Consider the following 27,985-nt stretch of genomic DNA (forward strand, 5'->3'; position numbering starts at 1 on the left):
TCATGATTTGACGGTATCTGCAAAATGCATGGATGACCACAAGGTGGTAGCAAACTGCTATATGTTGCTTTTTATTTTTTTTAAAGGAGACATACTTTAATTTAATGGCCTTTAAAGCATGTTTAATAGCTTACATACCAAAGTCTTTATCTGGAATTTTGTTGGAATTCTTCCTCCTATGAACATGCTTTAACTGCAGACAGATCAAGTCACTTTCAAAAAGGGAAATCTGAAGCACTGTAAACGGCTTAGTTTACAGCCGATACTTAGAAAGGTTCCAGAACCAATCATAAACAGATCAGTTCATAACTGCCTGCAAAATGATATATTATATACTACATCTCAGCATGGATTTGTTATGAACAAGTTTGTTAGGCAAACCTTATTTTGCTTTTTGATTGGCAATTTCTTTAGTTTATTGAGGAAATGTCAATATTTTAGATCCTGATCTCTGCAAAACATTTGAAAAATATCCCTCAACACTGATTAAACGTGAACTGGATTACATAATTGTGGTTACAGCTAACCCCCAAATTCTATTCATTAGTAATTTTCATCAAACTGGAACAAAGAATCATACTGTTGCAGGAAATTAAGAGACTCAGACCTTGGAATCCAAAAATAAGTTGTTTTTATTTGCACAAACAAGTTCAGAATATTTTAGACAGAGCTACTTCTGAACAAACTTCTTATAGAACAGCACATGTCTATATACTTCTTCAGAAGGGGCAAAACACAGAAATGTAACTTGTCAGTCATTCATTGGTTACTTGAAACACAGCTTTCCCCCTCCCCTGTTGCTAGGCTAGGATGGCTGGATGTCACAAACCCATCTTGCTAAACTCCCTAGCTTGTGGTTTTGTTACAAGCAAGACAAGGTTTCTTGGCAAATATTGTGACCGATAGATGATCCTTGTGGTCTGGCTTTTCACATTTCCTTGTTCTTTCTCTTGCTTATTCCACATATTTCACTATCTATATTTCTCTAAAATTAATATATTTTAATGTCCTGCCTTAATACAATCTAGTTTGCCTCAAAATTTGGGTTTCCATGACATGAAATTTAACAGGGAGAAATGTAATTTTCTTAAACTTAGGAAACAATTCAAATTCAGCAATTCAGAATAACAATTCAAATAAGATATAGTAATTGGCAAGAGAAGGTCAAAGAGGGGAGGGAACAATTAAGTCACCCTTTTGCCAATGCTGCATAAGCTCCACTCCTTTTATATACACGACATCATACATAAGCATGAAAAGGGCAAAGCTTACACTGAAGCAATAGGACACAGCCTTTCTCTTTAGGAAGTGCTGAATCCCACAGATCTCACTGCAAATAGTGATTAATTGCAAACTAATATGAGTCAGCAGTGAAATTTGGCTCCTAAAGAGGCAATTGCAGCTTTAAGCCCTATCAACAAAAGTTTTGTCTCCATTTTTAGAGGAAGTCATTTCAGAATAAAGGACAGATAGTAATGGATTTACATTACAGGGAGACTAATTCTATTTGAATATAAGAAACAAGAAACTTTCTAGCAACAGTTTGACAGCAGAAGTGGTGGGCTTCCTTCCTTCCACATTCAGAGGGTAGAGAACTGCCTAAAGGGGAATATATACAAATAAATTTTGTGTCTGCTCTCTGAATTGCAACGTTGGGGTTTATATTGTTTTTTGTTTTTAATATTTATTTTTGTTGGGCTCCACTCAAAGCTGATTGCTTTGGTGCTGTACACAAATATAGTAAGTAAATAAATATGATTTATTCACAGAATAGCAGGTCGAAGTCCCTTTCCAACTATAATTGCAGTCCATAAAATTTGTGAGCTTTTAAATTCTCCAGAATTCTTAAATCCAGAGCAAGAAATGGAGGAAACAAATCGGATCCGTCTTTAGGTTTGCAATTGAAAATCCATCTGAGAGGCGGTTCGGAGACTGAGCGAAACACAAAAGAGCAATTTGAGAAATGCAAGAGTCCCCTGCTCCGCCCAACATTTAATTGCCGAACTCTAAAGACGGTTTCACTCTTAATTACCGTCAATTTTGACGAGAGCCTCATTAGCCTTAGGTGGCGCTTTCCTAGGATTACGTCCCTACGCCAAGAAGCAACGGGACAGCGGAGGCTTTCGAAACGAGCGGCTCTGAACACAGCACGGAAAGCGAGCGTCCCACGAATAAAGGTCATGACCATTTCTTAATGATAATTAAGGCACAGGTAGCTTTCATGCCATGCTGCGAAGGGAGGGAGGGAGAGAGATAGTGAAGACAGAGAGACGTGTCGAACCGCGGGCTGGAGAGAATTATCTGTTGCCAGGCCCCGTTTCTAGGCAACCACAGCGGCGGTACCAAGAACCGTACGCTCTACTTGCAGGGAAGAGCCTCTATGGTTGCTAAAAGTGGCCGTTCTGCCTTCCTCTCCGTGGTTGATGGGACGTTTGGCTGACAACCCCGGGGCTTAGGAGGGGGCGATGGAACGGAAGGAGCGCTTGGTCCAGCAACGCGTAAACGTAAGTACCGAGCAGGCAAAGGAGGAGGAGGAGGAAGAAAAAGAGGAGGAGGAGGAGGAATTCTTGGTTTCGGATGCTTAACACTTAACTCGGTTTCCTGTCGGACCCGTGTGGACTTATCAGGAAATATAGTGTTGTAATGGGATGTTAGGAATGTTGCTTGGGTATCCCCAGAATAGAATAGAGTAGAATACTTTATTTGGCCAAATGTGATTAGACACACAAGGAATTGGTCTCCGGTGTTGAAGCTCTCAGTGTACATGCAAAGCAATAGAATCCTCACCATCATCATAGCAATAAGAGGGTAGTAAATAAGGATAAATGGCCATGCTAAAGCCATACTACACGGATAAATATATAGACAGATAAATATAAAGTGAATTGACTACAGCTGCAGCTTTTGATCCGTTTTTCCCCGGAGTAAGCCTTATTCAATTAAAAGGGACTTCGGAATAGTCATGCATGAGGTCCTATGGCAAGGCTACTACCCCTCATGCTTCTCTTTGTGGGAAGGCTACTGAACAGATTTACTTGAATGAATGCACTGAAATCAGTTTCATTCACGTTGATCTAGAAGCGAATTCGCTGAGAGAGATGGGATTTGGTTCTGAGCGCAGATCTAGAATACAGGTGAAACTCAAAAAATTAGAATATCGTGCAAAAGTTCATTTATTTCAGTAATGCAACTTAAAAGGTGAAACTAATGTATGAGATAGACTCATTACATGCAAAGCAAGATAGTTCAAGCCATGATGTGTCATAATTGAGATGATTATGGCTTACAGCTCATGAAAACCCCAAATCCACAATCTCAGAAAATTAGAATACCGTGAAAAGGTTCAATATTCTAGGCTCAAAATGTCCCACTCTAATCAGCTAATTCAGCCATAACACCTGCAAAGGGTTCCTGAGCCTTAAAATGGTCTCTCAGTCTGGTTCAGTCGGAATCACAATCATGGGAAAGACTGCTGACCTGACAGTTGTGCAGAAAACCATCATTGACACCCTCCATAAGGAGGGAAAGCCTCAAAAGGTAATTGCAAAAGTTGGATGTTCCCAAAGTGCTGTATCAAAGCACATTAATAGAAAGTTATGTGGAAGGGAAAAGTGTGGAAGTAAAAGGTGCACAAGCAGCAGGGATGACCGCAGCTTGGAGAAGATTGTCAGGAAAAGGCCATTCAAAAGCGTTGGGGACTTTCAGAAGGAGTGGACTGAGGCTGGAGTCAGTGTATCAAGAGCCACCACACACAGACGGATCCTGGACATGGGCTTCAAATGTTGTATTCCTCTTGTCAAGCCTCTCCTGAACAACAAACAACGTCAGAAGCGTCTTACCTGGGCTAAAGAAAAACAGAACTGGTCTGTTGCTCAGTGGTCCAAAATCCTCTTTTCTGATGAGAGCAACTTTTTGCGTCTCATTTGGAAACTAAGGACCTAGAGTCTGGAGGAAGAATGGAGAAGCATACACTGGCAGATGCTTGAAGTCCAGTGTGAAGTTTCCATAATCTGTGTTGATTTGGGGAGCCATGTGATCTGCTGGTGTTGGTCCACTGTGCTTCATTAAGTCCAGGGTCAGTGTAGCCGTGTACCAGGAGATTTTGGAGCACTTCATGCTTCCTTCTGCAGATGAGCTTTATGGGGATGCTGACTTCATTTTCCAGCAGGAAAATGCTGCCAAAAGCACCAAAACCTGGTTCAATGACTCTGGGATTACTGTGCTTAATTGGCCAGCAAACTCGCCTGACCTGAACTCCATAGATTATTTTCTCGCATTGCCAAGAGAGACATGAGACCGAACAATGCAGAAGAGCTGAAGGCCGCTATTGAAGCATCCTGGTCTTCCATAACACCTCAGCAGTGCCACAGGCTTATAGCTTCCATGCCACGCCGCATTGAGGCAGTAATTTTTGCAAAAGAGGCCCAAACCAAGTACTGAGTACATATGCATGCTTATATTTTTCAGAGGTCCGATATTGTTCTATGTACAATCCTTGTTTTATTGATTGCATGTAATATTCTAATTTTCTGAGATTGTGGATTTGGAGTTTTCATGAGCTGTGAGCCATAATCATCACAATTATGACAAATCACAGCTTGAACTATCTTGCTTTGCATGTAATGAGTCTATCTCATATATTAGTTTCACCTTTTAAGTTGCATTACTGAAATAAATGAACTTTTGCACAATATTCTAATTTTTCGAGTTTCACCTGTATAAAGCTTTGTTGTTTCAGATAAAATGTGTGAGCAGTGCCAGGCAAAGCCCATGAAATGAAAAGGAACAGATATTCCCCCACCTTCATTACATTTCAGTAACTCATTCTGTGAGTTATTACTGGATAACTAAGTGCCAATTTTTAAATGCCCAATTTAAGAAGAGAATATGCTGTCAGATATTTAGTTTTGTAATGGGCATCACACTGGTTCCCAATAAAACAAAAGAGGGGTAAGGGGTTATCCTTTTAATATTGCACAAAACAAAATCATCTACTTTCTCTCTTATTATAAATACATGAGTTTATAAACTTAGATAATACATTTTAAGAAAAAAGTTTTTTAATTTTTTTTTAAATGCATGTTTCTGGAGTTTTGCAGAGGTGAAATATCTCAAAGAAAAAGATGAACTTTCTATGACACAAAGCATTTAGGGACTGAAGTGAGAGATACTTTTCTTTTTAAAAGAAAATATCACCCCAGGTGACTTTGTTAAATGCTTGATTCTGTTTGGTTTTATTCTTGGGAGTTTATAAGTAAAGTGCTTTTTACATATATACATTTTGGGAATACATGTACACACCACACAGACGCACAGCACACTAAGGAAAATGTGCATGAATCTCTTCGATTTTGCCAGGCTTTTCATATATGATTACTGATAATATGCATTTCTGTTTTGAATACTAGTTACTAGTTCAGTAAATGATGAGTAATCACATCTGTTGAAACATTTATAGCTCAATTGATCCTGTTTGACTCTTTCCTTCAATGTGACAAGTTAATGAATGTGCTCTCTGAAATCATTTTAGTTTGCTGCTCCTGTTAATAAGCCAGGATTGGTAAATAATTTTGATGTATGGTCCTAGTAGAAAAGGGAGCATCATAGTAAGACTCTGCTGATGTACAGTTATATGTGAATTTGACCTCTGTTATTTGGTTTTTTAATAATATTGGTTTTTTTCTTTCTGCAATTAAATGTACCTAAATACAATCATGTTAGAATCATAGGAAAATTTTATTTAAATGTATAAGCCAGGCTGGATATTTTAAGATATAAAGTTATCTCTTTTTTTTAAGGGGTTGGAGGTTATCTTTAAGTTGGTCTTTATTTCAGGTGAGAGCCTAGAAAATTCATGCAGTTTTTTTGACAACATTTTCAGAAGTGGTTTGTTAATACCTTCTTTCTAGAGTTGAGAGAAAATGGGCTAAAGTCACCTACTGAGTTGGGCCAAGGTAGGACTAGAATTCATAGTTGTCTTGTTTCTATCTGGATGTTTTTATTCACTTCATTTTTGATATTTACAAAATATTTCAGTTTAAAAAAGTCTAGATAGGTGTTTATTATATTAAGTACAATTACAATAGGATTAAGCATAATCCCAAATTGATATTTCAGAAAGTTCATGGTAAAAAAAGTTACATTTAATAATTGTATTTATAGAACTACGAGATCTGGATTATGGAAATAACTGTTAAATAACAGCAAAGAGATGCAACCCCCAACTTTTTCCTGCCAACAAGTGATCATCCAGATTTTTTACAACTGTCATTTGCAAATCCTATACTTTTAAAAAGTAACAGCATTCCAATTTGCAGAACAGGGAGAGAATTGTGTAAATTGTAGTTACTCAATTCTCTATTTGTCCTGCAAATTGGAATGCTGTTACTTTTTAGAATTCAGTATTCTGATTACTTCTTTTTCTATGTTTACCCCCTGAAATCTAAAATTTATGCTGGTCATCTTTTCTTCCTGTTTATTTTTATTGCTGATGACAAAGTGCTTATAAATGCTAAATAATCTGGAAGATTATGGCTCTTTTAAAATGAAAAATAGATTAAACATAAAAATTCCAAAAAAATTAACACTGAATAGATATATATGAATAATAAATAAGCATATGTGGAAATGTACTTTTTCTAAGGAAGAAAGTAAAATTTCAGGTAAGTAGTGACAATAATTTTTGATTTTCCATACTAATTAGGAAGAAAGACCATCCATTAAAACCAGAGCTGAGTTTAATTCAAATGTACATAATAACCATATATTTTAAATACTTATTTAAATTTTACTGAGCTGCTCTGCAATAGAGCTCTAGAATCATTACCAAGAGCCTGTTGTGGAAGATTAAGTGAGCCAGGCTTGGGTAACAAGACATACTTGCATTTTTTTATTAGCATTTCTGTTTTGTTTGGTTCATCTGCCAGAGTTGTATGTGGAGCCCTTAAGTCTATATTAGAAACATGATCAGAACAAGTGACAACTATACTGGAGGTTGCAAGGGGCCATATGAAATGAAGGGACTTTAGCTAGTATATGATGGGTCTTAATCCCAGAAACAGTTTATAATTGCAGTATTGGTGATCATATCTAATGGCCAAGATACCTTAGAAGTTTTATTTTAATGCTGTGTTCATATAGCATATAAAACAGAAACATTCACTTGATAGAAATTCAGGTTTCATCATCTTCGCACTGTGTGCTGCACTTCAACAAACTCTATGGAGTAAAAATGGCTTAATATCTTGACTATAAAATGGTCCAGTGCAAACTCTTATTTCAAGCCAAATAAAAATTTGGCTTTATTGCTTCTCCAATTATAGTCGTCTTGTTCAAAATTGCAAGGCAAAATTCTTTTGAGATGTTTGTGTAAAACATTTTGCTTTTATTCTGAACATAACATGCCAAGTCAGCCAGTTTGTGTAGTGGTTAAGGCATGAAGCTAGAAACTAAGAGACTGTGAGTTCTTTAAGTTAGATTTAACTTCTTGGCAGGGATTTTTCTTAAGCAGTTTGCCATAGTTTCCTTCTGAGAGAAAGCAGCTCCCAAAGATCACGCAATTGGCTTCGTGCTGAAGACCAGGATTTTTCTTAAACAGGTCTTAGGCACGAAGCCAGCTGGGTGATCTTTGGGAGCCATTTTCTCTCGGAAGGAAACTATGGCAAACTGCTGAAGAAAAATCCTTGCCAAGAAGTCAAATCTAACTTAAAGGCAACAAATAAAATAAAATAAATAAATATAAAGCCATGCCAGCCATATGCAGCTATCTAATCTGCTACAAATAACATTACGGGAGATTATCATATATAATATACAAAGGAAGTATGCAAAAATGATGCTCTTAAGAAAGAGAGGACAGCTGGTGTGATTACATATCTTAAGCTGGGGTCCAAATCCTGTGGAAGTGCTGAGTTCTAGCCGAATTAATTTTCAGGATGACCAAATGGAGAAATTATGAAATAAGTATAGAATAAGTCATATTAAATACATTAAGTTTAATTTTAAAAACATGTTTAAATTCAACAAAGAAACATTTATTTTTACTTTTCATTGGCTCTTACTTCTGGCCTGCTGTTCTTTTTGGAAAGGACTCTTGGTTTGAAAAAGTTGCAGTCTGCTAGTTGAAATTACTGAAAAGGAAGTAATTTTTCAGATATTAGCAATCTAATGAAATTTGATTTCTGAATGGCGATATTTATGCACAAATCAAATTAAATAAGGATCTATCCAACTCTTAATTTCTCTGTCAACAAAACCTTATAACAGGAAGAATCTTGGGTTGTATTTCTAAATCTGTGTCACAATCTGATCATACTTTCCAAATGGAAACGTGTCAAATAAATCTAGGAAGAATTGGAGGATAGGGAAAAGTCTATATAGCTATGATACAAATAGCTATGATTACTTTAACTGCTCAGGTAAATTTTGCCCAGATAGAGATATGTATATGTTTTCTAGATAACTAAAATTTAATTGGTTTATTGTACAAATAGCAAGATGGGATGAAAATCCAGCTCCTGTTTTATTCACCTGCAGTTTTTACCCTTCAATTTCAGGACAGATAATGTGATCAGTTTGAGGCGCAGATTGTTTTGTTTTAATTTTATGTGCTGTTTTGAGAACAGCATTTCTTTTTTTTTAAAAAAAGCACTCTGAACATTTTTACCATCTTTATTTTTTAAAGATATAGTTGAAGTATGTTTAATATGTAAATTTTGCCATAAAGGATCCTTTCTGTCCACATGGGATCTCTCTGTATTTTCAGCTATTTCTGCTTTATTTTTAGTACAACTGTGCTCGCTTCTCTGACATATTTAAAATGTGATTAAGCTTGACCCAGTGAAGTTGCTTTACCTTTTCAGACAGCTATGCTTAATAGGGCCTGTAATAATGTTCTAACCTGTTTAATATTAACAGAACAAGCTTGTTCCTTAAGCTTTTACCTTAAACTTACCTTAGTTTAAAATGACTACTGTATTTATCTATGAAGTCTTACCAATTATTGCTGCAGGCACACTTCACATTTAGGAGGAGTTGGGAGTTCTGTCTGTTCCCTTTTATAGGTAGCCCTTGACATACAACCCTAATTGAGCCCACACTTTGCTAAGCAAGACAGTTGTTAAGTGAATTTTGCCCTATTTTACAATCTTTTCTGCCACAGTTAAGTGAATCACTGCAGGCGGTAAGAAAGTAACAGGATTGTTAAGTGAATCTGACTTCCCCGTTGATTTTGCTTGTCAGAAGGTCACAAAAGGTAATCAGATGACCCTGGGAAACTGCAACCATCAGAAATACATGTCAGTTGCCAAGTGTCCAAACTTTGATCATGTGACCATAGGGATGCTGCAATGGTTGTAAGTATGAAAAAAACCCATAAGCCCTTGAATTCAAATATGTCATATAAATCACTTTTTTCAGTGCCCGTGTAGCGTTAAACAGTTACTAAACAAATAGTTTTTTGCATTAACTGTTCCATGACTGAGAGAGACCATTTGGGATGATCCATATCTAGATGGAAACTTTCTAGTTTGGTCCTAAAATGTGTATGCATGTCTTGAAATGTGAATAAAATATGCAGAACCAAAATATGCATGTTCCACACAACATTGTTTTGAGATAGGGCAAGTAGAAAAAAAGGCAATGGTATATGTTAGGGATACACCCTAGCAGAATCTGCCTAGTAGTCAGGCAGGCAGGCAAAATATGTGAGGTAAACGTTTTTTTGTAGCTTATACTCAGTAAAACAGATACACTGTGCTAGTTAAATAGTTTACTCCAGTAAGAGTTATAGCATAGTCAAACAGTCCATATATCATTCACTAGTTCAGTCCATCCAGGGATTATTCAGTTGCAAATTCCAGTGTCGAAAAAGAGAGGTCAGTAAACTTACAAATATCAGTCCAGTAATATATCTCCTCGCAGTAGAAATATGAAGAAGTCAAAACTCCTCTCTTCCTTCAGCAACTCAGCAGTAGGGAAAACAAGCAGTTAACAAACCATCAATCCATGCAATCCAGTCAGGAATCGTCAGGTTCTCTTGCTCCCTCTTATGGCGGTTCAACACCGCACCCAAAATTACATGCTTTGCAGTTTAAAGTGACACACACTTAAACTTACTATCATAGTTTATATATATTATTTTACCCAAACTATGTTAGGTAACCTATGTTATTCCTAACATTCTCCCCTTTTTGGTAATATAATATATATATATCTATTTACAACCTTAACCCCTAGTCATCACAACTCTCTTTGTGTTTCACTGCACCTTGGGCTTTTGTAAATTGATCAGCAATATTTTGCTCAGTCATACAATATTCCAGTCTTATTAAACCATTTTTTACAGATTGCCTTACATTCAGATATCTAAGACCTGTATGCTTAGATCTCGTTTTCACAGCAATATTTGTAGCCAACCGTATGGCTGCTTGATTGTCCTCATACACTACAATGGAATCTTTAACAGTTAATCCCATATCCAATAATAACTGTTTATACAGAATTAAATCAGTACATAATAAAGATAGACATGAAAATTCTGCTTCCATTGTGGACATACTTATGTGTTGCTGTCTAATTGACCTCCAACCAATCAATGCTTTTCCATTACTCTATGCCAATTTTCTTGATCCTTTGCAGGATACATTTTAAGTTCTTCCACAGTAGTTGGAACTTTACTAACTTGGCAAACTACACTTGCTTGGTACCTGTCAGGTGGTCTGGTTTCACGTGTTGAACGTCTGGGCATTACAGGGCTTACAGGTGGACTTTCATGTACTACCTGTTCCTGGTTATCTATTTCTTCCTGTTTACTTATTTCTTCTTGTTCTGGTCCTATTTGCTCTTCTTGTACTTCCTCTCTAATTGGACTCTTCTTATCACCGATATGTTGGTTTGGTGTTTTGTAGGTTTCTATGATTACATCTCTATTCGAATCTTGCTCCAGTCTTTCTCATCCTACATGTTCATGGAATTGTGCACTAGCACTACAGTAAACTCTAGATGTACCTTCTTCCCAGAACCTGTAAGATTTATGGTTAGATTCGTAACCTACAAAAAATAATCTTTTAGCCCTATGCTGCCCCTTATGTCTCAGTTGTGTAGGAATATGCACCCATGCTGGTGCTCCAGATGTGTGCATATAGCTTAGGTCAGGTTTTCTACCATGCCACCGTCTGAATGGTAATTCACCTGTTGTTGAGTTAACAACATTATTCAATATATGATTACCACACATTATTGCTTCTCCCCACAAATTTTCAGGTAATCCTGAATCGGACAACATAGTATGAGCCATTGCCTGTATTGTTTGGCCTCGTCTTTCTATAAAGGAATTATGTTGTGGCCTATATGGTGCAGACTTTTTATGTTCTACACCTGCCATCTTCAATCTATTTTGGAATTTATTATTTATAAATTCCGTACCATTATCAGTTACAAGAGTTACTAGTTTCCTTTTAGTTTTTCTTTCTGCAAACTTCAACCAATTAAAGAAATTCTGATAGGTTTCCGTTTTACTCTTCATTAAATAACAGAAACCATATCTAGAATAATGATCCATTATACTTAATATATAACAAGCACACTTGGTTTTTTAGGACCTATAATATCAGCAAATACGACCTCTAGAGGCTCTTTAGTTTTAAATCCATTAACTCTATTTGCTGGTATTACCTTGCTTTTTTCTTGACTGCAAGCATTGCAGTGCAAATACTTACTGCAAGGCTTCAGTTTTATACCTTCAGACAGTTCAACCGTTTGCTTGAGCATTTTAAAATTTATATGCCCTAAACGTCTGTGTAACAAATGTATGCATTCATCATGAGGTTTAACATTATTATACACTGTGTTAGCCACCTCTAATTATCATTTAACACATACAATTCACCTTTTAAAGTTGCAGCCACTTTTTTACCTTCCTTTTCTATTATGCAGTTTTCTCCCCTAAAGGTAACTACATAACCTAGTTTAATCAAAACTCTAACCGAAAGCAAATTAAACTTAAGTTGTGGTACATATAACATTTTTACATTTTCTTGCATGCAAGAACAATATGCAGTACCTTGACCTCTTGCTTTGATTTTCTAGCCATTAGCTAATGATATCTGCTGTGAACTCGTGGACATCTTAACCAGTCTTTTCTTATCTTTCGTTATGCAGTGCAATGCTCCACTATCTACAACCCCAAAATTATTATTGTTCACAGTTTCGTTGCTATACATGGCTAACTCTAAGCATTTTTTATCCTTTTGATGCCTTTTTGCATTCTGGCTGGCATTGTGGCATTTTGCTTTCTTGCAGAATCTAGCCAAATGTCCTTTTCTTCCACAATTAAAACATTTTCTAATTGTGTAGGCTGACGAAGATAATTCCTCCTCTTGTGGTTGTTCCCTTCTGAGTTGATCCCTTTTCAAGCCTTCTCCTGGCTTCTTCAATTAATCTGTCAGTAATGTCAGTTAATGTGAGGTTATCTTTTGGCAGTACTTCCAGCGAAGTTACATAGTCATCATAGCTCTCATCTAATGAAGACAAAATTATATAAACCTGATGCAATTCAGTGAAGATAAGTTCTTTTTCATGCAGTTCCTGAAAAATCCTCTTCATAGTGTTTATATGAGTCAACATGTCTCCATTCTTTTGAAGATGTGTTCTGAACAGCTTCCGTGTAAGATTTATATGTGCTCCTATACTGTCTCGAACATAAATCTTCTTTAAATTCTCCCAACATTTCACAGCTGTTTCTTCTCCATGAATATGGACAAGCTGCTGGTCACAGAGTGTCAGTCCTATTATACAGAGAGCTTGCTCATTCTTCAGTTTATATTCTTGTATTTTCTGGGCATCATCTTCATCATCCGGATCCCAAGCATCTACCTCTGGTGGGTTTTGAATTATACTCCACAAACCTTCTCTACGTAGAAGTAGGCTGCATTTCATAGACCATGAAACATAGTTTGTTCCATCCAGTTTGGATATTAAAGACAAACTTGGTAAATTGACTTGTGCCATCTTTCTCTGGATATTAAACTATAATTAATAAAACACTGCTGTCTGTTAACAGTATTGTGTAACTACACTAACTCTCACTCTATATAAGCCTGTTATATCCTGGTTAGTCTGACTGTGCAGCTGGGCCCATAACCAGTGTTAGGGATACACCCTAGCAGAATCTGCACAGCAGGCAGGCAGGCAGGCAAAATATGTGAGATAAACGTTTTTTTGTAGCTTACACTCAGTAAAACAGATACACTGTGTTAGTTAAATAGTTTATTCCAGTAAGAGTTATAGCATAGTCAAACAGTCCATATATCATTCACTAGTTCAGTCTGTCCAGGGATTATTCAGTTGCTCCAGTGTCAAAAAAGAGAGGTCAGTAAACTTACAAATATCAGTCCAGTAATATATCTCCTCGCAGTAGAGATATGAAGAAGTCAGAACTCCTCTCTTCCTTCAGCAACTCAGCAGTAGGGAAAACAAGCAGTTAACAAACCATCAATCCATGCAATCCAGTCAGGAATTGTCAGGTTCTCTTGCTCCCTCTTATGGCAGTTCAACACCGCACCCAAAATTACATGCTTTGCAGTTTAAAGTGACACACACTTAAACTTACTATCATAGTTTATATATATTATTTTACCCAAACTATGTTAGGTAACCTATGTTATTCCTAACAGTATAACTGGTAATGTTATGTTCCAATGTGGCTCTCTCCTCTGTCTGCATTTTAGGCAGGAGCTGGGGCTGTTCATTGGCTGGCTGGTCTGACAGCTGCATTATAAAAGGGGGCTGTCAGAAGGTGTCAGCTGTTGCCCGCCACCACGTGCATACTTGTTAACTTATGGCTGTCGCGGGTAACCCTTTTGTGTTAAATAAACACTGTTAACTGTTTTAAAGGGTTTGTCTACATTCCTGGCGCCGCCAATCTAACAAGTAGTGGCACATGGGGGGCTATGAGAAATAGGGAAAGGAAAGGTGAGAACAATGAAGTTGTGGGCAGAATGCTTTCACCCTTGAATTCAAAGAGGGCATATTTGTCTAGCCCACCATCCCCTTGCCCAGGGGTGAAATTCAAATTTTTCCCTACCGACTCTGTGGGTGTGGCTGTGGGTATGGCTTGGTATAGTAATTGCAACCAGGAGCAACCAGGGATGATTTTTAACCAATTCAAATTGTCCCTACCACCTCTCCCAAGGTGGGCCGAGGTGGCTGAATTTCACCCCTGGGTGAACCAACTTGATATTCCTATCTTCTCAGAAATATATCCCAGGATAACCAAAATCATTCAGAGTTTCAGAAACCTAAAAAGGAACCAGACCATCATGATTCTACCCACAACGGCCAAACCACAGTTATTATAGACAGAGCACAATATTTACAAAAGCAAAATAAATACTAGGAGACAAAGAAACTTACATCCTAACAAACACTAACAGAATACAAAAGCTAGACAGAAGACAAAACTATTGCTGTCTTTTTTTATTTAGGGATTCCTGCATTTTTAAACAAACCTAGTTCTGAACCTGTGAGACTCAACAGACAATCCTTTCTGGTGTGAGATTTTTTGATTTAAAACTTCCCTGACCCAAAGTTATTTTAACTGCTATTAAGGGGGGGAAAAAACTTCATAAAAAGAGAAGGAACAGTTAGTGGAAAGACCGGGGTAAGTTCTTTCCTTCCTCTTGGCTGAAACAAGAAGATAATGAGAGCAAGTTACAATCTTGATCTGAATTCAGATTGGGGCAAGGTGAATGGATGCTTGCTTGAATTTTCTAGGACTCTTATTTTTTTCAGCCCTAGGCTAGCTTTTTGGACATTTTCAGCTAATCTTTTTCTAAACATACCAACTCTCTGTTCCTTTTTACTTGTAGTATAAAGTAACCTTCTCTGCTCAAAGATTCAGTCTTCAGTCTCCATAATTTCCAACTGGTGGTTCATATTACAGTTGTACTATGACTTGATACGTAGTGAATATACTGTGCAGCCTTTGCTGCTCCAGTGTCTTTGATAATCAATTGAAACAACTTTCAGTGCCACTCCTAATACTAACTATGCTTTCTTCTAGAGGGAGAATTATATTAGTTGATGATGGCCAAAAAACAAAACAAAAAAAAACCCCACCCCAGGAATCTGGTCGTACCTTTTCTGACAAGTAGATTTCCTATATTAATAAACTTTGTCAGATTTTTCTGATTTTGTTTTCAGATGTCCTGTGATAGGTTTCAGGAGACAGAGATGATCTTGGCAGAAGCAGTCAAGATGATGTTCTGAATATTGAGAAATAAATGGCTACTTCAGAGAATATCTACTCTAAAAAATAATTCTTCCAGTTTATCTTGTATTAGCTTATGTCTCCAGAGCTCTCCTGCTTTAAAAAAACCCATTATTTACTGACTTTTAAATGCTAAAGCATGCCGTTAAGTGTCAGGGAAGCAAATGGCAAGCTTATGTTATCAAGCTCATATAGATCCTCACTTTTTTCTGTTATGTTTTTCAGCGTGTGCTTGTGCCCACTTACGCATACATTATGGTCAATGCTGAGAAATTTCTTAATTACTTGCACTGCAAAATTTATTTCTCTTAACGCTGATCCAGCAGTACTGTGCATCTTTCTCACTCTAAGGCTTATTTAACTTGATTGTGAAATGAATTAATTTCATTTCCCTAAGTTATATTTATGGTTTTATAGTCAAAGTTACACATTGCACATAATCGGGAAGATAATCACAGGGAACTGAAAGAGCAATTAATTATCATGAACAATTAAATAACTTTAACATAAATTAATGATTATTTAGATTTTCATTATAGCCAGTATGTTCAAAGTAATGTACTGTTTTTTCCCTGTTCTCCCATGAAATCTAAGGTTCTTATATCTTAAACTTTGCACATTTTACATTTCCCTGGAAAAATGCGCATTCATTTAATTACCTGTTAACCTTAGAGAGATATTTATTATGTAAACTGTATAATAAAGCTTTCCCCCACTTGTTTTTTTTTAGTAATATTGCCTTGACCATCCTGATTCGTAATGCAGGAAGTGAAACCCAACAAATGTAAAGGCCAGTAAGTTGGGAAAAAAACTGGTTTACCCAAACAGTCACTAGAACTTGTGTTACTGCATATTCAACAGCTTTTGACAATTGATGAGTATTTGAGAAACAAACCTGAGCGGAAACCCTGAAAACTCAGCAATTCTGACCTCAATAGAAGCTATGTGTCAATGGAATTAATTAAGTTTTGTGCTTTCCCATATTTTTCAGTTGCACATGTGGTAATTCTGAAGTACCTTCTTTTTTTCCTACTTATCTGCTATTAAGAAGAAATGCTGTGTTCCTCAAAGCTGTACAGTTTTCCTATCTATTTGTCATTCAAGTTACAGTTAGTATGTGTGCATTTAGTCTGGCTTTGCACCTTTTTCATACCTTCTTGTTCCCAAGACTGAATTGTGAAATTGGCAGTTGCAAGCCTTTTACTTTTTGTATGTGGCTTTAAGGAGCCCATTTCTGCCCTTTCAGTATTGCATTTCTCTGACTATCTTGTTGGTACTTGATGGAGCAATACCTGCAAGAGTCACTAACTGATAAAAGAAGCAAAAGTTATGTTACTTGATTATCCTGGGAGCCCATCTTTAATAACCCCAATTGAACCGGATTTTCAATTGCTAAATAGTTGTTATTTATTTTTATTTTATTTTATTTATTTGTCAATTGTTTACGAGATAAGTAAAAGTGTATACATAATTATGAATACATGGAATGAGTACATATAAGAAAAATAAAAGAAAAATAAAAGAAACAATAGGACAGGGACGGTAGGCACGTTGGTGCGCTTATGCACGCCCCCTAGAGACCTCTTAGGAAAGGGGTGAGGTCAATAGTAGACAGTCTAAGGTTAAAGTTTTTGGGGTTTGGGGAAGAAACTACAGAGTCAGGTAGAGTATTCCAGACATTGACCACTCTGTTGCTAAAGTCGTATTTCCTGCAATCAAGCTTGGTGCGGTTAACCTTGAGTTTGTATCTGTTGTGTGCTCTTGTGTTGTTATGGTTGAAGCTGAAGTATTCATTGACAGGTAGGACATTGCAATGTATGATTTTATATACCATGCTTAAATCAGACCGAAGACGGCGTAATTCAAGGTTTTCTAGTTCTAGAATTTCAAGTCTGGTGGCATAAGGTATTCTACAACGAGTAGAGGAGTGGAGAACTCTTCTTGTGAAATATTTCTGGACTTTCTCAATTGTGCTAATATCAGATACGTAATGTGGGTTCCAGACTGATGAGCTGTATTCGAGTATTGGTCTAGCAAATGTTTTGTATGCTCTAGTTAGTAGTGTGATATTACCAGAGAAAAAGCTACGTAAGATTAGGTTAACAACTCTTAATGCCTTTTTGGCTATGTAGTTGCAGTGGGCACTAGCACTTAGATCATTAGAGGTGAGTATTCCAAGGTCCTTTACAGAGCTTGGATCATCAACAAGATCTTGACTATTCAGCTTGTATTTTATTTTCGGATTTTTTTTGCCAATATGTAAGACACAGCATTTATTTGTTGAGATTTGAAGTTGCCATTTGTTTGACCATTCTGATACACAGTCAAGATCTTTTTGAAGGGTAGCAGTATTGTCTGTGGTATTGAACAGCTTTACATCATCAGCGAAAAGAACGCAGTTGCTCTTAATATGATCACAGAGGTCATTTATGTAGAGTATGAAGAGAGTTGGTCCTAGAACACTGCCTTGGGGGACACCACTATTGACAGGTACAGAATTTGATAGGACACTCCCAATTTTGACCATTTGTTGTCTGTTTGACAAAAATGCTTCTATCCAGTTATTCAGTTGTCCAGAGATACCATAGGATTTTATTTTTAGTAGTAGTTTGTCATGTACCACTGAATCAAAGGCTTTACAGAAGTCTATGTAGATTGCATCTATTGTTTTGCCCTGATCAAGTTGTGTAGTCCATATGTTTTTGCAGTGTAAGAGTTGCAGATTACAGGATAGTTTTTTTCTGAAACCAAATTGTTTATTGGAGAGTAGGTTGTTTGTCTCTAAGTGGAGGATGATGGATTGGTTAATAATTGATTCCATGACTTTACAGGTGACGCAGCATAAGGAGATTGGTCTGTAATTTTCAACTAGGCAAGGGTCTCCCTTTTTGAAGATGGGGATGACTGTGGCTTGTGACCATAGGTTAGGCAAGGAACTGGTCCTGAAAGATTTTTCAAAGATTATGCTTAGAGGTTTGGCTATGGCAGTGGATAACTTTTTTAAGAAATAGACACATATTCCATCCGGTCCAATAGATAGGGATGGTTTTAGATTGCGTAGTGCTTTTTCAACATTGTCTTCTGTAAAATCGATATGTATTAGATCACTGTAGTTATCTGTGGTTCGGCTAGGAAATGCTGGGCATGATCCATTGCTGTTTACAAATACTGAGCCAAAAAATGTGTTAAAGATGTTGGCTTTAATGGTGTCGTCGTTGCAGTCTTTACCATTAGGTCCTATCAGGGGTGGGATGGACCTTGAATCTTTTAGTTTGTTGTTTACAAAATTGTAAAAAGCATTGGTGGAATTGGTGCTTAGAAGGTTTTCCTCTTGTTTAATGTGATAATTGGTGCATTCGGTCTTTATTTGGTGGCATAAATTTTTGTATCGGCTTTTGAAATTGGCAACGTGACCAGATTTGTTTTTCCGCCAGAGTGATCTCTTTTTGGATTGAAGTTTCCTTATTGTTATGGGCAATTTGGTTTTTGGTTTTGTTTTGGGAGTAGTTGTTGGTACATATAGTTTGATGACTCTTTAGTGGTTATGAGAAACCATATGACTGTACCACTTAATGACAACAGTTTTCTAATCCTGGTTGCGGTCATGAGGCCAGAACTTCACACTTCTCCTACACTCTACTTATTGCCTCTACTTCAACTCCCCTCACCCACAACCTCCTGCCATCTCTTTGCCTTTTTGGCCACCCTGCACTCCCACTGCCCTTATCACTTCCTGCTTCCCCTTAGCTGACCCCTGCTATCTTTGTCCGCTTCCTGCTGATGAAGTGCCCAACTGGTCCTATATTAGGCAACTGTTGACCACACATGACCTTCCTGAACTATGGTTTGTTCTGCACAGTCATAGCTTTGAATGGTCCCTAAACAAATGGTTATTAAGTGAGGATTGCCTATATTGCAAATCTATACCAATTTTTAGATCTTGGAAATCTAGAATGGGTTAATGCAGCTTTATTTTTAAATATACATTAAAACAGGAATCTGATTAATGTGTACTGCATCACATTGTATCAATCAGACCTCACTTTTATATGTAGAAAGCAATGATGGTACCTGCTGTTTTAAAGCTTAAACATTGCTTTTGAGGAAATACAATGAAAGCTTTGAAGCTTTGTTTCACAGATCTTTTGCTTCAGTTTGGCAGAATATAGCAGTGCGGCTATGATGATAGAAATGGCAGTAATTTGAAGAGTTGGCCAAAAACCAAGGTGCTTGAAATTAAAAACCAGAGTTTTTGAACAGGAGCCCAGTAAATAATATTTGGAAACTATCTTTGCTTTGTATACCAGTTAAAATACCTGTTTTTCAGCTGAAGATATTGTGAGAATCAAGGATATAGCTTATTGATCTATTAGATTCAATAAGTCCTGTAGATGATAGCAGGCCCCAGTAGAAAGAGACATGAACTAAAGTTTTCAGCTAGGATGTTTTCAAAATATACCAGAACTATTTATAATCCTGCTGAGCCGTTGCTAACTGTGAAAACATATTTTTGCAAAGTACTTGGATGGATAAGTTTAAAACAGGAAGAATGAAACTGTTGGAAATGAGGAACTCAAAGTGATGTACACAGGTCTTTAAGGAAAGTGACAGTGAAGTTGTGAAGCGTGTATGTGGTTAGAAGTAAAGTATAAAGGATAGAGTTGAAGTTCAGCTTGGGGCCCTTTGATTTATGGTAGTCCTTGCAGGACCTGCTATATGTCATTGGACCCCATTGCAATGGCTTATTAATGTAAGTGTATTACTGCTATTATATCTTTTATATCTATTCATCTTAAAGTAAGAATTTTTGTTTGTGTTGCTGTCTGTTTCCTATTGATATTTTTTTTATAACAGTATAGTTTGTATTGCTTACAAATCTGACTTTTCTAATCATGCAGTTTACAGACCATTTTATTGTAAAATATAGGAACATTGCAAGATTTTTAAGTTGAAATCAGACTCTAAATATGTAACAACAGGACTAAATCCATAGGGGGAAAGTTAAGAGAACTCAATACTAATTTTCCAGAAGTTAAGAGAACTCAATACTAATTTTCCAGAAGTCCTCTGGGTCTGCATATCCCAGATGCATATCCTGCCATAGTGGATGGTTGGAGAGTCCTTGATTCTGTTGCTTATCTTCAAGAACTTCCTGCTGTAGGGAATGGTAATTCTCAGTGTATCACTTGCTTTCAAGGAAATATCTCACCTGATAGTCTTTCTGCTAATACAGATGTGACAGAGACATGGGATTTAGGTGTGCTGTGTTGTTTCCTGATACATTTTTTAAAAAATTAAAAGAAATTATATAGTGCTACTTCATTATTGATTTTATTTAAAAAAGGAAAGGAGAAGATAGAATCCCTTTTTAGATAGTCACATGCGGGGGTGAGATTTTACCTGGTCAGACTGGTTCTATAGAGCCAGTTGTTATGATTCTTCCCAGTTCGGAGAATCGGCAAATCACGCTACTGGCTGGCTCCTCCCCTCCCCTCCCCACTCACTCACTCCTTACCTGGCATGAGCACCATCAAACTTACCTGCCTTTGGTAAGTTGCTATTCCCCCGACATCAGATGTTCTGCTGTACCAGGAGATTTAGATTAGCTAGAAAGCAGGAAATCGTTAGATTTCCTGCTTTCTAGCTAATCTAAAAGTAGAGCTGAACCTTCTAGGACTGAAGCTTCTATTTTTCAGTGCAGACTCAGGTAGTAGATTGCAAAATCATAGATCTCTAAGTGAATCTGTGATTCTGTGAACAACTCAATCTGCCTGCCTGCTTTGCTTGATTTTCGGTAAAAGTTGCTCTTTTTTAATAAAAAATTCAATATTTACATAAAAATAATATTTACATACAAGCCATGCCCAGCCAGTCACATGACCACTAAACCACACCCACAAATTAGGCCACAGCCACAGAACCAGTTGTTAAGAAATTTGAAGCCTGCCCCTGGTCACATGCATTTTACCTTTCAGTGACAAAAGAGTAATAAAATATAGAATTGTTCAGATCATTCAGACTGCATCTCAGAAAGTTGGTCCTTTGAAAAATGTAAAAGAAAATATAAAGTTTGCAAACCATCAGGATTTTCTGCTCCTTTTTAGGAGCAATTGGAGCATAAAGGTTCAAATTGCAAAAACAAGGAGTTATTGACAAAACATAGAGCCAATAAATATAAGAGACAAAATGTTAGAATTAAATACATACACAATAAAAACAATTAGTTTTATTCAATGTTTTATGGTAAATGTATTACTATTTTTTAGGATAAATTGATGCATGAAGCTAGAGTCTAAATACTTTTCTTTTTTTCCATCTTCTTGTAAATTGTAACTTTTTATGAGTGATTCAGGAATGCTATATTGTACCTATGAACTAAGAAAATTTAGAATAAGAAGGAACATTATTCTGACATGTGTCTGTTTTGCAGAAGAGGTTATTACATTTTGCACCCATTTCTGCTTTTAATTTTGTGTGTGGCGGACCCCAAAGCTTTTTGCATTATAACCTTTTCTTTTATTTCTGTCTCATTCTGTACAGGTCGTTCCATTTGAAGTTTACTTCCACTGCTTATTTGGTTAGAATCTTATGTGTTCAAAAGCCAGAAGAAATGTGACACAATGCAAATCATACAACATCTTTCTTTAATTTGATTTTCCTGCTTTCCTGCATTGTAGCAGGACTCCATCAAGAAAAGTATCCAAAGAGAAGCTTCTAATCTATGAAGGGCCATGGGCTTTTGGCCTGCCAACTTTCATTTCTCCTACAAACTCAAGCTATTGATGCTCATTACCCTCTGCATCTTATTGATAGGCTGGGCTACCTCTACTTACCGGGTGGATATTTTACATGAAACTCCAGCAGAAAAAGGCATGGTTGAAAGTTTCAGGAAGCCAACCACTATTAAGGAGGAACAAAAGGAGAATTCAAAGGCCATCCTTATCAAGAAACTACCCACAGCAATACCCCCCTGTCCTTCTCTGTCTCCTTATCTACGTAAGTCAATTCACATTTTATTCTTTCTGGGGGAAGAAGGGGGGAAGTTAAGGCCTTGAGCTAATCCCCCCCCCCCAAGTTTAGTCTTTATGATGAAAATGCTAAATCCCAAAATTGTTCTGTTGAACAGATTAGTCATCTTCTGTCTTCTAGTAATATATTCCTGTGTCTGATAGAAAGTCTCTTAAGCAGAGGTGGGCAATTAATTTTCTGAAGGGGGTCACATAAAAAACTGGGAGTTTTGTGGAGGGCCACCACTACCCCCCCCACCCCACTGCCACTTTCCCTGCTACCATACTGATGCCTTCCCCCGCCCAAATGTCGATGTCATGTCCCCAAAGCCAATGACACCACTAGTTGGACTGGGTCTGCCGATGGATTGAAAAACACCCAGGTCTGTTTTTAAGGATTATTTAAATACTTGGGTCATATAGCAAAACTGCTATTGTTGGATCTTAAATTTCATCATTAATGTGACCCAAAATAATAAGATTTTTTAAAATATTTGTATTACTTCCTGTAAAATGTCAGGAAATTCCAATATTTCCTCCATAATCTAAAAATATTTTTTTAAAATATTTATTTCAATGTGTTAGCTTCCAAATGGACATCCTACATAATATCAAATAATAAAATCCATTGATGGGATTCATCAAAAAGCAACTACTATTCTAATTTAGCAAAGTATGGATACAGCTTTAATGAAAAATTGTAAACATCACATATTCCGTTGCTTTTGCAGTTCTTTCTTTTGGATTTGAATCATAAAATGCTAGTGTGGAATTAAATGTATGCCCTATTTTAAGTATAATAGTATGAATTAAGAAGCCAAAGCCCCAAGAACATAGGGTGGGACATCATATTGTAGTTATTTATTTATTTAGCAATGTTTGTAGCCTTTCTCAATCCTGAAAGATTCAGGACAATGAACCACAAAGCATATTGACATAAATACAGCAACAATAAAAATAGTACAATTCAATCATAAAAAGGCATGTGAATGGCATCCATAGCCGTTGGAAAATCCAGATTTAAACAGCTAGTGAAATGCAAAAAGGAACAGGGCCAAATACCCCGCAGGAATCATTTACCAAAGTATGTAGCAGTATCACCATTAGCCTGTTACATGTGTGTTGCTCATTCTTCCAGTAGTCTGGCTGCTATATTTTTTGCTGCTTGACTCACATACACTGTTGCAGCAGCTGAGCAAAATGATGATCATCGTATGAGTTACTATTGCCAGAATATTGTTGGCCAACTGGAGTTTTAATTGACACACACTCTGTATCTGAGCAAAAGCCTCTGTGGTCCATCTTCCACTTGACTGGGGAGCCTGTGGTTAGTTTCCATTTACAGCTTACCTTTATTCCAAGACCCTAAAACCCGGTGCATAAATCTTTCATAATTTATCCTCTCAAAAACAACCCTGTGAGTTCAGTGAGTGGAAATGGCTTAAAGTCAGTGTGCTTTATGGTCAAATGAGAAGACGAAACCCCATCTTCCTGATCTAAGTTGGGTACCTTAACCATTGAAGGACATTCACTCTTAAAAGACTGCAGTGGGCAAGATATTGCACAAAGAAGATTGAAGTTCAGTGCAATGGGTCAACTTAAACAATGACATGTGTTACAGTAAATTCAGTATTTATGGTTTGCAAACCATGTTTTATATTTTTAGCACTACCCATTAGCCATGGTGCTATGATTTACTTAGCAAACTGTGCACCCAAGAAGTCAAGTTCTGGCAAAAATGTAAAGCCAATCATTACCTCCCCCATTCTGTCCCCAGCAAAATCGTGGATAGCTTACCAGCAGTGCCAATTGTTTATATGGCATTTACTCAGGGGTGGGATTCAACCAGTGTTATTACCAGTTCGGTGCTTACATATACGCTGTACATGCATGTAATACAATGAAAGCTGTGCCTCCCGGACAGCTGATAAGCGCTGCACACAGGTGCGCAGCGTTTGAAAACACCCTTTTCCCCTGCTTTTTCAACCTCAGCTGTGCTGCGCAAAGCAACTGAGGCTGAAAAAGCAGGAAATAAAGTTCAGGTAAGAGCCAGGGCGGGCAGGCGGGCCAAACAGCAGCAAACACAGAACCAGTTTGATGTCTGCTGCTCTTCAGAGCCACCGGTTCTATAGAGCTGAGCAGAACCAGTAGCATCCCATCCCTACATTTACTGTAATGGAGCTGAATTTCAAAAAACTGGGAACGGCAGACCTCTTCCTTATCCTTTTTATGATTCTATAACCACAGGAGCTGATCGACAGTGCAACAAACGACCTTTCCTTCACAGGAGAAGTTTAGACAGAGGTTCAATAGCCAGTTGTCAGATAGTAGTATTCGGCAAAGTATCAGAGTAAAAGATCTCCAGCCCTTCCCCACTCCTTACAGTCTGTGGTTCTATCATCCCCAGTCAGGGGCTCTGAAGTTTACTGTAGTGAGAATTGTGAACACCAGACTTGCCTTTTCCTATAGGAGGCCCCAGCAAGCTGACTTTCAGAGCTTCCCTCACTCTGGAAGAGCTGCAAAAAGAGAATCCTTCGGTAGCCAAAGGGCGCCACAGGCCAAAAGATTGCACAGCTCAGCAACGGGTGGCTATATTGATTCCACACCGCAATCGAGAGAAGCATCTGCTGTACCTGTTGGAGAATCTTCATCCATTCTTGCAGAGACAGCAGCTGGATTATGGCCTTTATGTCATCCACCAGGTGAGTCCATATAGAGTAGACTGAGAAAAGCAAAAGTCTCCCTCAAATCGAGTAACTTCTGGTGACTTCATGGACATGTCCAGGCAGTTTGTTTGGCAATAGTATGGAAATGGTTTGCGTTCTTTGGTGATGGGTTTTTAAAATGTAATTTAATTTTTTCATTATTTGACTTTCCAGACTAACCTGAGGTTATTTCTGGTGATCTCCCATCCAATACTAACTAGGTCTGACCCTGTTTGTTCAATCAAGAACTGAGTACTACTAATGCCCTGAGATATTTTTGGGTGCCCTTTGCTTATTGTTTTTAACTGTGTACTTTTTTTTTTAGTTAACTAGTAATGTATTGGTTCTGGGAAGTCAAAATATTATTTCTATAGCTCCATTTACAAAACCAACCCAGAGTGTCACCAGCCCTGAAATGTCTTTGTATGTGTCCGTATTAAGTTTATTTTGTCTTTTGCTTTAAGAGCTTAAAGCAGATTAAACACATTAAACAGAGTAGGTGGCAAATTAAGTTTATGCACCATTGGTAGAGTATTATTGTTTTCTAACTGCAGGTCCTGAAATATATATTATCTTCATTGCCCGTTTGCATCCTGCTCATGGTTTCGTATCTGACTTCTTTTTAAGCTATAGCTATCACTTCTTGTGCTCACTTTTTTTTTAAAGACTGAGACTTTTTTCTTCTTGAATAAAAGTTCTCAGTCTTTAATTCTATGAAAGCAAAGGCATTACAGCCTGAGAAGCAATAAAGCTGTACATTTATTCATTAATGTATTTATGGCTAATGTGTTGCTGTTGGAGGCTGTTATCTCTCATTAACAAAGAGCTGTTAGTTCAGTTTCAAAAATGCTTTAAAGTAAAATCCAGAGTTAGAACATCTGATTTCTCATCACCATATGTGGTGTGCATCAGGGTTGTGTTTGACCTCGGTGAGCGTGACCAGGATTGGCATGGCCAGCTCGATGTCACGCGTGTCGGGAGGCCCTATGGTGGTTCAAGCACTCTGCCAGCAAAAATGGTCACCCAAGCACTGTTTCAGCTGCGACAGCCTCATGCAACCCTCTGCCAGTCAAAACGGAGCTTGGAAGGGCTGCATGTGGGCCGGGCCAGATCTGGCCCCTGCTCCTTGAATTTGATACCCTTGATTTATATGGTCACCATCTCTTCATGATGATTGTCAGCAGCTAACTGCAGTCGAAAGCCAAAAAAATAATAATACTGTATAATTGGTCAACAATATAAAACCACAACCCCCCATTTACATAGCCACGCCGTGGACTATATGCTACATGTTCCAACCCTCATGCCTGGTGATGTCTTCAAGGCTTTACAAAAGAGCAACAGGATCAGGATCAATCTGACTAAATCATTGCAACCTCAGATTGAAGGACATATTCTGGCAGACTTGAGAGGAAGAGTCAAATAGAAGTCGGCCCAGCTGCCTTGGCTCTTGTTCGAGGCAATCAGAAGAAATAAGAGGTCTTGGTTTTATACCCTTGCCAGGGTGTTGATTGCATTGACTTTTGAAGGACATTGTGAGAGTGCTTGATGTGGATAGAATAAACTAGTGTATATTTATTGTTTATAGGCTGGCAATGCCAAGTTTAACAGAGCAAAACTTCTAAATGTGGGATACCTGGAAGCACTGAAAGAAGAGAACTGGGGTTGTTTTATTTTCCATGATGTGGATTTGGTGCCAGAGAACGACTTCAACATTTATGTATGTGGCAGTCAGCCAAAACACTTGGTAGTGGGGAGAAATAGCACAGGTTACAGGTAAGAAATATATGTGCTTTTATGTAATTTAATATATTTATGAGTTATATTTTTGACCCTGGTTTGTTTGGCTTTGAAGTAACAAATCTTGCTGCAGCTAAATTTAGAACCTGCCTCTAGTCCTCTGAATTATTAGCATATCCAAGTTGAATCAATGTAGAAATTAGTGACCTAAACTGAGGATTTTCCAATTTCATGCAGATGTTTAGATGCCCAGAACTGTATATTGAATTAATGGATTGTAAGAATAATGTTGAGAGATAAGAGGAAGAACTGCAACCTCGATAATGGTTTGATAAGAGATATCCAAAGTCCAAAGTTTTTTAAAATGGTGGTGGAGAAAGTATCTGTGAAACATAAAGGTGGAGGAAGGGGAAACTGCTTTCAGACTTCCAAAATTATATTACCATAATCTTACTATAGAGGTAATATTATGGATAGTATTTTTGAATATAATGAATAACAAATCCCTAATGTATTGAGGAAAAACAGTTTTTGCAAAAAATTTCAAGTAGAGAAAAATAAATAATAAAACTCTTCATGTTTACAATACATAAAAAGCCTTACTGATAAGTAGATGTTTTAAGATAATGCCTGGAATCTGCCCAAATGGGAAAAATTTTGGTTCCTTTCAGTTTTCTGACTTTATCTGTAATCTTCTCTAGCATGGCACTCGAAGAAGGCTTAATGAGTCATATCTCATTTGTTAGCTTGTGTAAGGTTTTCTGTTGTTCACCTATTATTATTTTAGCTGTTATACGTAAGTAAACAATAAGTTTACTTAATTAATAATAATAATTAAACAATTAATTTACTTTCAATCAAATAAGTCCAGTACATTCATTTTTAGTAATGAAGATATTTGAAGAAAATGAAGATGCTAAGGATTTTAAGTGGAAGAGTATGATTTTCTCATGACTTCCATAAATGAAAAACTCCTTTTGTAAACATCTTCCACAGCATTTGGAAGAATAAATATGACACATGTATAGTCATCTAACCAAGGTAAAATTCCAGCAAAGTGTAATCTTTCACTGAGGCTCCTACCTTGAATTAGAAGTAAATCCACTTAGTTTCCATATTGTCTGCCATGTTGGCTCCTTTATAGTTTTACCAAAATCACTATTCCACACTTCCTTTAAGCTTAGGAATGAATCTCCTTTTTCTAATTGCAATGATTAATTTTGTACCATCAAATCAATGTGGACTTTTAATCATATATAGATATT

At 37.2% G+C, this 27,985-nt stretch overlaps 1 protein-coding gene across 4 annotated transcripts in view; it reads left to right on the forward strand.

The window, feature by feature from the left end:
* Positions 1-2,020: 2,020 nt before the first annotated feature.
* The window catches only part of B4GALT4 (beta-1,4-galactosyltransferase 4), a 34,574-nt gene continuing 8,609 nt past the window's right edge, over positions 2,021-27,985 (forward strand). Inside the window, exons 1-4 of one of the 4 annotated variants that reach the window (XM_026708795.2) lie at positions 2,021-2,504; positions 21,809-22,264; positions 24,745-24,977; positions 26,569-26,756. In XM_026708795.2, coding sequence (XP_026564580.1) covers positions 22,000-22,264; positions 24,745-24,977; positions 26,569-26,756 — 686 coding nt within the window. In that variant the 5' untranslated portion in view covers positions 2,021-2,504; positions 21,809-21,999. Of the gene's footprint in view, positions 2,505-9,243; positions 9,354-20,723; positions 20,818-21,808; positions 22,265-24,744; positions 24,978-26,568; positions 26,757-27,985 lie in introns of those variants that run through there. The other 3 variants (XM_087937261.1, XM_087937263.1, XM_087937262.1) reach the window with 3 other exon arrangements.

Source organism: Pseudonaja textilis, chromosome 7 (genome assembly GCF_049901715.1).
Source record: "Pseudonaja textilis isolate UNSWEBS1 chromosome 7, rPseTex1.2, whole genome shotgun sequence".
Classification (NCBI taxonomy): domain Eukaryota; kingdom Metazoa; phylum Chordata; class Lepidosauria; order Squamata; family Elapidae; genus Pseudonaja; species Pseudonaja textilis.